This window comes from Passer domesticus, chromosome 1 (genome assembly GCF_036417665.1).
Source record: "Passer domesticus isolate bPasDom1 chromosome 1, bPasDom1.hap1, whole genome shotgun sequence".
NCBI classification, from domain to species: domain Eukaryota; kingdom Metazoa; phylum Chordata; class Aves; order Passeriformes; family Passeridae; genus Passer; species Passer domesticus.
The window spans coordinates 112,619,898-112,634,096 of NC_087474.1; the positions used below are offsets into that span (position 1 = coordinate 112,619,898).

Genomic DNA, 14,199 nt, shown 5'->3' on the forward strand with positions numbered 1-14,199 from the left:
GATAATGATTATGCATTAAAGATTTTTCTTTTTTCATGACATTGAGTTTAAACGTGGCTGTCGTATTAGGTGAACACTAATGCTTCAACAGAAAAGCAGAGATACTGTAACATCTCGGTGTTGAGTTACAGTTCCATGGGATGCAGCAAATATCTCACTTGTCAAAAAGATGTTCACTTCCCTGCCTTTTTTTTTTCCCTAGCTCAGTGATGCTGCTCAGGGCCTCATGACTCAGGTGTTTGTCATGTTCTGCTTAATAAGCTAATCTAACTTACTAACAACCTGCTGAAACAAACAACGACAAAAAATGGTAGCCTTCTGCCAGCTGTGTCAGGGAGCTAAAATCAGATCATTAAGAGGGTCAGATGAGGAAAGATTGAAGTGAGATCTTCCCTCTTTAGCAGGAGTGAGCTATTACTTCACTATCAAGCAATCAGTTTTATAGTTGTACGTGAAGCTACTTACAGATGAAATTAAATTAATGACTAATGTTGATAGAGAGTCCATCCTCCTAATCTCATTACTCACTCAATGACAGTCTGTTCTTTTTGTCTTCATCAACAGGTTACGGGAGCAAAATTCTCTAGCACATTACCTAGCATTATAATTCTATAAATAATTTCAAGACAGTGTTAAATCTGTATTGGAAACCCTTCACCTTCCTTTGTACGTCTTGTGAAGAGGAAGGAATTATTTTTAAAAAAGCATTAATATGATTCAGTAATGTATGAGAAGCCTGAGATGGAGAAAAATGTTGTGAAAGTGCTGCTGTGTGAAAGTAGTTTTAGATTTCTTGCCTGTTTACAATTATATCCGTATAGAGATGCCACGAAAATGGTCACTTTTGGGTGAGTGTAAAATAGTCTGTGTTACTGTAAGGAAGACTTTGGAGGCTCAGAAGAGAATAACTGATTAATTATACAGACAATAAAGCAATATCATTAGGAAGAACTGTTGTAATGTGGTACGGTGTTTAGAGGTATTAAGAAGAATCCTAAACCTTGTTCAATGACTAATAAAAATAGAAATGCAAATAAGAAAAAAAAATCATTGTAAATTTTTTTTCTAGAAATAGTATCCCAGAACAGGTTTTAAAAGTATATATATAATTTAGGCTCTTTTATGTGTTCAGTGTTGTGGGTTTTGCTTGTTGGCAGTGGTTCTTTGTTCTCCTCTTAACTTTAGAGGCTGCAGTTGCTTGGATGTTTTTGAAATGAGCTTGTAGCAGACTTTTGGGTGGGAGGCAGAAGATGGTACGTAGAATGAGGAAGAGTTGCATTTAGGTTTCTATCAGAACATTTTCACAGTTTTCCCTCCTCTTCCTGTTCAAGCTCAGATGTTCTGAGAAATCTTTGGACTTTCATTTCTTATTGGCACTCATAGTTCAACTTGTGTTCTTAGTCTGAAAGACTTGCAGTCATTCAGAATTCATTCATTTACTTAAGTATTTTTAGTAGATTAGACAAAATTTTCAATAAGTGATTCTGTGCTCTTTATCCTGTTTACTCTAGCATAATCTTGTTTATGTATGTATCTCTTTTCTCCCATTGTTGTAGTTCATTTTGGGGGGGGGGCACCCCAGAGGGCCCCCTAGGCTGTGAGTTGGCTGCCAGCAGCAGGCTGGCAAGGAGACTCCACACGGCTTCTGAGGGTGCTGATTAGATGAGGGTTTATTGGGGGTCCCACCCCGGGAACAGCATGGTTACTGAGGGAAAAGGGGGGAACGGGGAGGGGGAGCCTAGGGGAGGGAAGGGGCAAGAGGGGAGGAGGACTAGAGAGGAGAAAAGCTAAGAGGGCGACTGGTCTCGCTCGCACGGTTTAAGAGATGGATTGAAAGTGGGCACAGAATCAAACTTGTGCCAATGGGATTACAGATACAGGATGGTTCAGGGCAGGACCACAGGCTTAAAATATACCATACATTTTGGAGGGGTGAGACAGAGCATACCATTTAAATAAAATGCAATACTACATCCCATTACATACTTTGATAATATCTCTAAGATGACTCAGCTGTTTTTGAAATACAGAGCTGTAAAGAAAGAGTTACATGCAGTATGTTCTACATACTTTTTCCTGACTTGTAAGATTTTTTTTTCATCCTTATGTACAATTATCTCCATTTTCTGTATATGATTGATTGTATTAAACAGGCAATCCTCTGGAGAATGAATTTTTCTTTTTAGCTTATCTGAGTTATTAAGCATCACTTAAATCTAGGCTTTGAGGTCTAAAAATTACATGCTTCAGAATTTTCTTTGAAGTATTTAATTAGTGAGAGATTCAAGTTGATAAAGCATTAGGAATAGGTTTTGTAACTCTGGATACTTTTAGTAATATAAGGATTGCCTCAAAGTTTTGTTGATTCTTGAAAACATTTGTGTAACTCTTGTTACAGTAGAGTAATTGATAAATGACATTGCTCATCTATATAAAGTGCTTTTTTAAAAATTCATTTCAAAAAAACTACGTGTTTTAAATTTACTTACTTTTTTTTTGGTCTTTCTCTTCCTTAGTCTCAGACTATGAATTACGTGGGGCAACTTGCAGGACAAGTCCTGGTTACTGTGAAGGAGCTGTACAAAGGCATTAACCAGGCAACCCTTTCGGGATGCATCGATGTCATTGTGGTCCGGCAGCAGGATGGGACGTACCAGTGTTCTCCTTTCCATGTCCGCTTTGGGAAGCTTGGTGTACTGCGCTCTAAAGAAAAAGTGGTAAGTTCAGAAAGTGGGTCAAAACAAAGTTTTGAGGACCAGTTCCTTCCTTCCTTCCTTCCTTCCTTCCTTCCTTCCTTCCTTCCTTCCTTCCTTCCTTCCTTCCTTCCTTCCTTCCTTCCTTCCTTCCTTCCTTCCTTCCTTCCCTCCTTCCTTCCCTCCTTCCTTCCCTCCTTCCTTCCCTCCTTCCTTCCCTCCCTCCCTCCTTCCTTCCTTCCCCAGCTCCCCACATTCCAAGTTAGCAGGCTGCTTTAGTCCAGAACAGTTGCTCAAAAATGCTGTAGAGGGTGGTGGAATGCAAAACAGAACTTCCTGTGGTAATCTAAGGACTCTGCAAAAGTGCTGTGAAAGAAAAACCGTGACAGCTCTAGGCCTATGCAAAAATACAAATACCAATATATAGGCTTCACAGTTGTAAAATGTTTACAGGGGGTTATTTGTTTACTTATCCAAGTATGCTGGGAAAGAAATGCTTAATGCTATTTAACTGATCCCTGATGTAAGCAACTCTTTTTTGGAATGCCTAAAGGTCAAACAGAGCATATGTTAATGTTGGTGACCTGTTACAAATATTGCTCATTGTTAGCTGTGCTCACGGCTAATTTGGAGTCGCAAATGCAGTTATTAACATCCACGAGCAAGTGAAAACTGAGACTGAAGCTTTGTTCCTGTGTGGGCATGTTTGAAAGAGAGTCTGGTACAATTTCCCATCCAGCCATTCTGACATGGTGGTGCTACCCAAGCAGATTGTCCTTCCCTTCCCATTGGCTTTGTTGATCATGCCAAGAGAGTGAGTTGGATTGGGTTGGCTGGAAAACGGAGCTGGGGACTTTATTGTCAGTAAGGAATACTGTGTATGGCATGTGAGTGTGCTTCCAAAAGATGAATTTATTTCAAGAGGACATAAATCCTCAGGATTATATTCTGCTTTTTTAAGGAGTAAATTGTAGGAAGTTACCCCTGTCTTTATATGTTAGTTGTAAAAAGAGAATAAAATGAAACTGAAAGAGCAGTTAGATCATGACTTTTTTTGTTAAAGCTCAATAGTTAGAGTTACATGTGTTAAAGTTGTATGTTTGTCATAGTAACACAGGTGAATAGCAGGTTTTGTGTTTATTTTTTGTTTGATTTCCCACTTTTTAGTGTTTATTTTAATGAGCTTGCTGATGACAAAGAATTTATTTACTGTAACAATTCTGTAACAGATTACATTGCAGTTTTCAACAGGGTACAAAAGAGGTGGTGTAGCTGTACTTTTTCTGATATGGAGGCAAATGAGATACGCTTACAACAAGAATGTCTGAAATTAGAGGTTGTTAAATGTCTTTATACACTTCTGAGTAGCTGAACCAAATTTGAGAGATTTTTTGCTTCTGCGTACCTCTAAAAAGCTGTTGAATAGTAGAAACATCTACTTTTGGTACCTGTTGTACTAGACTGTCAGTGTAATTCTCAGCTTTTGCTTGTGTAGATGAGTGCTGCTCCTTGTTTCCTCCCTCCTGGGAGTTACTGTTCACACAGTTCTCTCAGTAGTCAGTTGAGTGTTTGTTACTGCATTGTGGTTGCATTTGTCTCTGGCATGTTACGAGGCCAAGATCAATTTGTAGTCCCGAGATGTGGGGGAGCATAAAGTAGGCATATCCGTGCTTCAACTTCAGGTATACACAGAGGTCTCCAGAAACCAGTGTGAGGTATAGGTACTAAACTGAGATGTGTTTGTACGTCTAAACCAGCATACAGAAGAGTTGAAATTTTTTTAAACTCATGTTGCTGAATTGGAAATACAAGAAAATATTTTAAAAATAAACAGTAGTGAAATATATGATTTTCAGATCAAAATCAGTCTGTTATTGTGGAGAAGAAGAGAAGTGGTTATCTTAATGATTTGGGTATAGTCCCCATGCATGTTTGTTTATTTACCAATACCATTGCTGGGTTTTCTTGGCTAAAAAGTACCTTTTTAGGACAATAAAAACAGTGTTCTCTGGCAAAAACACTATGGTTGCAGAAGGGTTGTGACCCTATGTCATACCCCTATAAACTCACCAGCAGGAAAATCTGAAATACTAACTTGAGTTGCAGAATTAATTGTGGCAAGTCTCTTATCACTTTCAGACAAAGCCTGCCTCCAGGAGGCCTGCAGGTGGAACTTCTGGTGTTCAGGATTCAATTTCATACCAGGCCCCAATTGAGATTAAGATTTAAATATCTGAACAGTCTCAGTCATTGTTCCATCAGATAAAGACTATATCAATAATTGTATGAACAAGATTCAGTCTTTATATCGAGTTTATTTTTTCCTTTTTTTTTGGTGGGTGTTAGGCTCTCTGTCTGGAGCATGATGTATTTTGCAGGTGAACAAATTAAAGACCATTATGACAGACTTGTGTCAGAAAGAGGAGGAAGGGGGCTCCCTTATACAGTGAAACAAAGTTTACTCTCAGATCTAAGTGGACCGTGAGGTCAGCACTTTCCCCATGATGAATCATTTACAATAAATTGTCTCTTTCCACAGATTGATATAGAAATTAATGGTGATGCTGTTGATCTGCATATGAAATTGGGTGACAATGGAGAAGCTTTCTTTGTGCAAGAAACCGAGGAGGAAAATGTAAGGACTTTGTGCTTCTTAATGGCTACAATGTAGAAATAACACAGTAAAGGGTTAAAAGTACTTCATACAGTGTTGTCAATATTCTCACTTCTATGAATGCTAGGTTTTCTGTAACTGAATCTTAACACCTCTTTCATATGCTGCCAAGATGCATGATGTTTTGTACAATTCTGCTGCCAGTAAGAATAAAGTAACTAATTATTTTCATTAATTAGACCATTATTTGGAAGATGTGCTGAAGTATTTTTTTTGTTTTAGTTAATTCATTCTTTTTGACTGCAGTTATACTGATTGCTGTGTATTACAATAATTTTTGCTTTGAGTTATTACAGCTTGTGCTTCTACTAATAAAGGTAGCCTGGTTTTTGGGCATATTTTAATTTGCCTTACAAATTTTAGCCTAGTTTTTCACAATTTTATTTATGAAACTTTCACCAGGTAACAGTAACTTCTTTGGTTTGAGAATTTATTTTGCAAGAATCTTTTGCAACTGGAAGCTAATGAGCCTCTGAAAAACAGGAATAATGGTTAATTTTTACTCTGATTTCCTAAGGATATGGGAGATATGTAATCACAGTATTGGTCAGTCCTGAGCATTGCTTTGGATTGCTTTTGAGTCTGTTGGTATTTTTCAGCAAGTCTGAAGGAAAGTAGTTCTAAATATAAGTTTCCAAAAGGTTTAATCAAATAATCAGAAAAGAGAAGAAAAAAGTTGTCTCAGAGAAGTAATAGATAAAGAGTTAATTTCCTGTTTATTAGGAATCAGTCTTTCAAGGAAATGAGATTGATCCAGTTTTTTGTTTAGGATGCTACTAGTTTACTTTGGGGGATCAGAGGAAGCTCTCATAATGAAAGGAGTTAAATACAATTTAAAATGGAAGGAAAAAATAAGCATTAAGACCCTAAATGAACTTGGGGTAGGGATTCATAACACCTACACAAGAGGAAGGTTGAGTTCTGTGTCAGGGTACACCGTGATTAAAATAAAAACTGAAAGCAGCTTTTTACAGATGTCTGTACACAATGTCTATGTCAGATATTGATGGGAACTGATCAGTCTCGTGACTTTCAGAAAGCAAGGGTGCTAACCACTGCCTTTGTCCCCAGCAGAGTGTTTTAAAGGAGCTGTTGCACTTGCATGGTACATTTTGATGTATAACAAGAGTGCCTTATCTGTGTATAATGTGTTCTTGAAAACTGGTAATTCATGCTGAAAATATAGACCAAATTTGCTACAAAGCAAAACGGAGTTGTTTTTACTGCTTTTAGGCATTTTTTTCCCCTGCAACTGATCAACATCTTTGTTTGCCTCTTGAAGCTATGCTTAAGGGATAAATCATAAACCTCTTGGGTTTTTTTTCCCCTTTGGGGGCATTCAGAAAGGTCCTTTAAGGGATCAGTCTGGCATTTTTCACATCTTGACAATCAAAAGTAATACCACTCACCATATAAATACTGCTGTCCATGTAAATCAGAACAATTTTCCAGCCAGTTTTCTTTTAAATTTTCCTGAGTGTTTTTTTAAAATTTATTTTGGTTTTCTTGGTTATTTATCATTAATTGTGCACAATATGAACTTCAGTTTAGGTGCTGGCATTTGATTTCAAGTTTTTCATAATGCAAAATCTGTGTGTCATCAGTGTTGCATAAGGCTGTGTTTTGTTCACCTTTCTCTTCTTCACTGTACTTTACAGACATTGGAACAAAATTTGTTCTGTAGCTCTTCATTCAATGAAAATTTGAATTTAGTTTTAAATAGCAGATAAGACTTAAAGCACATCAAAAGTAGTATCAGTGTTCTGGCTGTGTCTCATCAGTGTTCCTGACTAACCTTCTGCAAAAGAGTCCAGTAAAATAACAGACATCTTATAATTACTTCTATTCTCTACCATGAAATTGAGTTCCCTAACTTTTTCTCTTCACTATGCAAATTCCATTCTCTTCTGCCTTTGTTCCTTCTTGTCTTTGTCCCTTCACAGTGTTTCTTTCAGACTAGGTGTCCATGTCTTTTCAGTTTCTTGTTACAATGTAAATAAACCTCAGGCAGTCCATAGGTAAAGCTTTTCCTTCAAAGGGCAGTGGGTTGTAATTAGCTGAGGGTTAGTTGTTTGTTTGTTGGTTTTAAGGTGAGCAAATTATAGTTGACTTTTTCTTTTTGCAAGATACTTTACATAAATTATGTATGACATGACTGAAGGCACCTTTATAATTTTCTGGATTACACTGAACTGAGAGGAGAGGTAGACAGGTCAGAAAAAGAGCTACCACAGAGAGCCAGCTTGGCAGGCTGGGAGACTGGACCAACAAGATTCACACCAAGGTTTAACCAAGATGTACATGCAGTCTCACGTAAGGCTTGGAAGTGTGAGCTGACACTCACAGCAGGCTGGGATCTGGCTGGATGAAATGCAGCTCTGCATCACCTGGCCAGCAGTGTGCTCAGGCTGCAGTAAGGCAAATGCATCCCAGGTAGCATCAGCAATAGCACAGCCAGCAGCTGAAGGGATGTGGGGTTGTCCCTCTCAGCCTGGTGTGTGTTAGATAAATCTGGAACATGATTCTGGCTTTCCCAATTGAGGAGAGACATGGAAAGTTGGAGAGAGCCCAGTGGAGGGCTGGAGAAATTGAAATAGGAAAAAAGTTGTTTGACCTTATTCTGTTGAGCCTAGAGAGGATTCAGAGGAATCTAACCACAGTCCTGCAGTACCTACAAGGTAGTTACAGAACAGAGACAATTCTCTTCACAAAGCTGTCTAGTCATAAGATGGGGCAAAGGGCATGGGGAAAATATCAGCTAGATATAAGGAAAACCCTTCCATACAAAATCAGGAATAGGTTGCCTAGAGAAGTGATAGACGCCCTCACTAGAAATACTCAACCTTTGGCCTGACAAGGCCCTGGATAACCTAACCTGAGGCCCTGCTTTCAACAGAAGATTGGACCAGATGGTGTCCAGATGTCCCTTCAACCTATACCTTCCCATGAATCTGTTTCAAAATAAACAGCAGTGGATTTAATTAGTCTTTTTTTATTAACACATTTAATAAGCCTGGAACTGGCATGCTCAGGGCAGATAACTTCAAAAACATTCCACTGACTGGGTGTTTGCTTTGCTGGCGAAATCAGTTGTTTGTGTCTGAAAACTGTAAGAATACTAACATGCATTTTTCTGAACTTCTTGTAATCATTCTTGGTGAACTTGGTTCCTTTCTAGATATCAGCTTCATACCATTGGGCATCTGTATGGCTTTGTGTCTAAATATAGGTACAAGGATTAATCTGTAGCTGACAACTACTCTGTGTGCATGAAACAAAGTGGAAAAAAATAGTATTTTCTTTTTTTTCCTAGGAAAAAGTTCCTGCTTATTTGGCAACATCTCCAATACCCACTGAAGATCAGTTTTTTAAAGACACTGACAATCATTTGAAATCAGGAGAAAATGAGAGGACATGTGCAAACTCAGAAATTCCACATTCTGGAGAAACAGAGACTGTATTCACCCCAGGTTCTGTGAAAAAGAAAAAAAGAAGAAGAAAGAAATACAAACAAGATAGCAGGAAAGAAGATCAGATATCTTCTGCTGGTACTGAAGACATTTTTGAAATGGAAATAAGCTCAGATGATGAGAAAAGTGTGCAGCCCCTAAGGTAAGCTCTTAGATAGTTGCTGTTTTCACTGTTACCACTGAACATTTAAAAGGTTCATTTCCTTCATGCAAGTATTGCACAAGTTTTGGTAGGCTCTGCCTACCAAACAACCAGCAAACAAAACTCCAAACAGGTATTTTCCAAATCTTCACAGATTTGCCTTAAAATTTGGCTCATTTTTTTGCTGAGCATGAAATGCAGTTAAGCCCATTCTGGTGAGGAAGTGTTGCAATGATCTGTTGTGACTGAGAAAGTTTAGTGCAATTTCTCTGATGAGGCAGAGTGATCTTCTGGTGTGTCTGGTAGCCTCTAGATAGACTGCAGTGTGGAATGCCTGTAGCACACCACATCTGAATTTGGCTTCTCTGTAACCTGAAGTTTACCATGGCAACTGAAAATTATATAAATGAATGTCCCTTCATGCTAGTAAGGAGAATTCTTTATACATGAGTGAAGAAGGTGGGGAGGGGGAAAGAGGGACAAAAAGCCAATCCTGTATTTTGAGGTGGATAGACTCTTAGTAAAGGGGAGCTTGTGCTAAAAAGGTAGCACATACTAATAAGCTGAAGAGGTCTATAGGGTAAAATAGGGTAGGAAAGATTAAGGAAATGAAAGCTATCAAACATATAAATGCTTCAAATCCAGGAAAAGCCTACTTATCAGGACTTGGTTTTCAAAGAAAGCTAGGTGTTTCACTGGATAGCATTGTTGTTAAATACAATACTGGCTGAATAAATTCAAGATCAGGTGTGGGAATTGCAAGAATGTTTTGGTATAAGAAAATAAAATGCAACTGAAAAACTCCTTCAGTATGGATCTTCAAAGGAGTCTCAAATTCAATAAGTACCAGACAAAAAGGTTAATGCAACAGGAAAATATTAATCTGTTATCATACCTATGGCCAGTAAAACACAACAAACAAAATCTGGATTTTAAAGTGTTTTTTAGAGTGTCTGCGGCTTTCTTAGTTAATTTGCCTTATTTTATTAGTGTCATATTTATGTCACTGAATTGTCATTTAGATATTCACTGCTCTGTTTAAGTCCTGGCATTTTGTTTGGTTTGAAATTTTAATCTTTATTTCAGTTTAAGAAAAGGAAGACCTTTGCTTAGTCTTTAGCATGCAGTTATTAAGACAACAATAAACTTGGCATAGTAAAACCATCAAAAATAAAAATAACTGTTAAGTACAGGAAGAGAGAATATATAACCCAATAATTGTTTATTCTTTATTTAACGTGTCATTACAAATGTATGAAGTATTTAGGAATGTTATGTAGTGGCTGTAATAATGGCTGCTTTCATCCAGTGTTTAGAATTCAGATTGCTATTCTAGCAATTATCTTACTTTGTCTAGAGGTAAATAAAAAATGGTGTGTTTGATCAGAATGTTGAATGTTTAGTTGTAGCTGAACAGACCATGGTGTTTTCATCAAGTTTACTCTGGTTTTATTTTTTGTACTCTTTATAACAAAAGTTTGGCAAGACTTTTTATTTCTAAACTTTTTTAAAATGTCTATAAGCAGAAACAGCTTATAGTAGAAAGAAAACATTATCAGACAGGGTGCTATAAAACAAAAAGAAGATGATAATGCAAAAGAATGGTGTTTTCTTGTGAACAGCAAGTAAATGCAGGACTGAAACAAAAAAACATTGTCATGGTGAAGGCTCAAATACATTGGGTTTGTGGCTCTGTGTCGGTTAGTCAAGTTTATACAAACTCATTTCAGTGGGCTACCAGGGCAGGAAGTAAATGCCTTGCAATTTGTTTTCTTCCCAGCTAAAGATAGGGCTATGAAAAAGTGCTTGTGAGTTTTGTTTTCAAACTCTGTGGGGGTGTAAGGTGGAATCTGTAGTTTTGTTTGAGGTTGTGTTGTTTTGGTTGGTTGTTTCTTGGGTGGTTTTATTTTAGTTATAAATGTGTGGCTCTGAAAATGAAGAAGAAAGATAAGAAATTAGAAACTTAACTGTTCTTAGGCATGGCTTCAGTTTCAAAGTGAAACTAGGAAAGGAGGAGGGAGGCTGATGTTTTAACAGGAAGGTCAAAAATTCAGTCACAGGTGCCAGTATATAATGTCTTATCTCTTTGGTTTTTTATAAAAAAGAAAACAAGATGTTTCCTGTTTCTTGGGAAAATCTATTACCAAGTGTTTATCAGCTTTTTTCAAAATATGTTCTTTGTCTTTTCTAGCTATCAATTAGATATGTTAGTAGTGCTAGACTTCTGTAAAATAACATTATGAAAACTGAGATTACAGTATGTACAACTCAGAAATAGAGGACATTCTTTCTCCAGTGCTAAGGGTGTTGAAGGGTTAAAGTCTGTCTCTGAAATAGTATATATTTATTTAGACTATATGTAAAGTGGACAACAATGAGAAGATGTAGTACTATTTATAAATGTAGCAAGGTAAATAGCTTAGAGTTGGTAGTGCAGCTTGAAGTTACAAGTTGATGCATACTCATTTTTCCCTTGTATTTTCAGTAATCTTCGACTGTGTTTGGATTTTTAATTTTTGTGTACATCCACTTATCAGTTAAATTTGATTTTTTGCATCCTTTGTATGAACCCTTCTTGTTGCTAATTTCCAGTGAATAAAATTTGTTCATTACCACCCATGTGTCATCCTGCCTCCCTCCCCACTGAAGTAAAGATATTGAGGACCGCTTTAATATTTTTTTTGTGTTTACTTAGTTGTTCAATCATACTTCTTTTTTCCTGCTTTGGAGTTACTTAGTACTGCCAACAATGATAGTATGAAACATATTTCTGTCATGCTTAGCTCAGTTTATTAATATAAAGGAGGTACAGTCTCTGCAGTTCTCATCTCAAGTCAGGCAGGATCATCAGGTTTCATAAGCATACTACTGCAGAATAAGAAGTAGAGTTAAAAAAGCATTTTTAGACTTCGCCATTTACCATAATCTAGACTGTCTTCCAAAGGAAAGACTTGTGCAAATGAGGTAGATCACTGTAACTGTGTAGTGTCTAATTGAGTAGGCATGCAAATTCTAAATATTTACACATTTGATAATAGCAGAATGTTTTCTTTCCTCCATTCATAAGAGAAATGAGCATTAGCATTCCAAAACAAATCCAGTGCAACTGTGCACTGAAATAAAAATAGTTTGTCGTTTCTAATAATGGATTAAAAAGTTTCTATTGTATTTTGCACTCAAAATTCTAGTCATGTCTTCCTTGTATTCTTATCTACTGTATAGCCATGATGCCCTTGATCTAACCTCAGACAAGTTAATTGTATCCTGAGAATAGATATTTATTCAGTTAAATTCAGAAAGCTGTAAAAAGATCTGAAGTACTTTATGATGGTAATATTTCAAGGGGACTTCTGTGTAAAATAGGATGTATGCCTGTTCAGTGGGCCTTACTGTTGGTTGGGTGTGGGTCTTTCATGTAGATATTGAGTAGACTTCCCAGTGCAAAACAAACCCACTGTTCAGAAAAGTGCATTATTTTATCTCCTTGTTGTAGTTGATGTTAATCTGTTAGCTCTTGGGTAAGTTGTGATGCTAGTACCTACCCCTGGTTTCTTACTGTGTTAATTTGTTAAAGGTACATTGTCAAAACTAACCTTGCCAGTTCAACTTTTCCAGTGATTGTATAATTCACACAGTAAAGGTCACTGTGTAAAAATTTATGTTCATCTTTGTGTTTTGTTAATATTATCTGCCTGTGTAGAGTAAAATCATTATCTGTTACTCATGTAGAGTAGTATTATTTATGCTGTTGTGATTTCTTCAGTATTAACTTCCAGGAGTAGTAGATTTTAAAATTTGCAATATTTTCAAGTATTAATAGTAGTTTTAAAATACTTCTAAAGTTACATAAAGGTATCTTGCAAACAACACATCCTTTAAGCTATACACTCCTTATTTTTGCTCTTAGATTGTTTTAATAACATCTATGTAGTTTCTTATACTGAATTAGTAACACAAATTTCTTATAGCTGACTTAATGTCTTATATGTCTCCACAGAGGATCCTCAAATTCATCACCAAAGGGCGAAGAACAAAAAGAATCTTTGATTTATCATTCGAAAGACCATTACCCCTTATCTGATGGAGACTGGTCCCCTCTGGAGAAGTAAGTCACTTTGTAATGTCATTTGTGTGATGATGAGTAATTATAAAAACAAAAATTACTATGCCTTTTTATTAATTTTCCCCCTGATCTGTAAAACTGTCAAACTTGCCCAACTTCTGTGATATCAAATGCATCGCTTGATACTACTTTGAAGCTTTGGGAAATTTACAAAATGTATTATTTGACTATTAAAGAGAGGAAATGCAGTTAATAAGATTCCCTCAAGCTGAGAAGGGTATGGCAAGTTGGTATGTTCCCTATGATTCACCCTAGCATAAGCAATACTTGATCTGCCATAACACAAAAGTGATGAGTATGTTAAGGTACATTTTACTTGTGAAGTAATCCTAATTGCTCAAGGTAAAGCCAGATCCTGAAGTTGAATTGTATTCCACTTCAGAACAGGGGATTTGCTTGAGTTCTGGTATATTTCTTTATCCAGAGATACTGAATCATCATCAGTTGACTGTGGATTCTTAAAAATGGTATAATACAACTCCCCAGTCAGTTTACAGTGACCAGGGCACTTCTGTATGTACATTGTTCAGTACATTCATGCTTCAGTGATATTCATGCTATTCCTCTTGCATTCAGTTTGTAATTTTTCAAGGCTCACACTTTGGATTTCACCACTCTAACCTCAATTTCTATATGCATAAGAAAGCATTTTGTGCATATGTGGTAGTATTTGAGAATAATTTTGTACTTTTCCTGAACCTTGGACATGCAGGAGAGGGCATATATGTCTCACATAGCATGCTAAGTAATATCTTGGTTTATCTCAACTCTTTGGCAAGTGTCTAGTTGTGCTGCTTTTCAGTTTGATGGAGGAATCTGCCTCACAGCAGGTACATTTACAAGGTGAGTGAGGATTACTAATGGTCAGCCTTCCATGATGGCCATTGTTTCTTGTTACCTGCTCAGTGCACAGGTGCCTGTCCTGCATCAATAGGTGGTGCAGAATGGGCGAGTTCAGCCAATTTTTTTTGAAGTGTGTATGATCTCTCTGCTTCAGGTGTTTGCAGGGCTGTGGTCTCTCAGTGGAGTCAGAATGTACCACACCATGCTTGGTGCCTGCAAATTCCCCCAGTGCATAGCTTGGTAATGAACAGAAG

The 14,199-nt window shown here is 37.0% G+C and overlaps 1 protein-coding gene across 2 annotated transcripts in view; it reads left to right on the top strand.

The window, feature by feature from the left end:
- The window catches only part of LPIN2 (lipin 2), a 41,167-nt gene that overhangs the window by 11,939 nt on the left and 15,029 nt on the right, over positions 1-14,199 (top strand). For both annotated transcript variants that reach the window (XM_064434542.1, XM_064434540.1), the window contains exons 2-5: positions 2,517-2,717; positions 5,233-5,328; positions 8,681-8,979; positions 12,977-13,084. In XM_064434542.1, coding sequence (XP_064290612.1) covers positions 2,526-2,717; positions 5,233-5,328; positions 8,681-8,979; positions 12,977-13,084 — 695 coding nt within the window. In that variant the 5' untranslated portion in view covers positions 2,517-2,525. The remainder of the gene's footprint in view (positions 1-2,516; positions 2,718-5,232; positions 5,329-8,680; positions 8,980-12,976; positions 13,085-14,199) is intronic.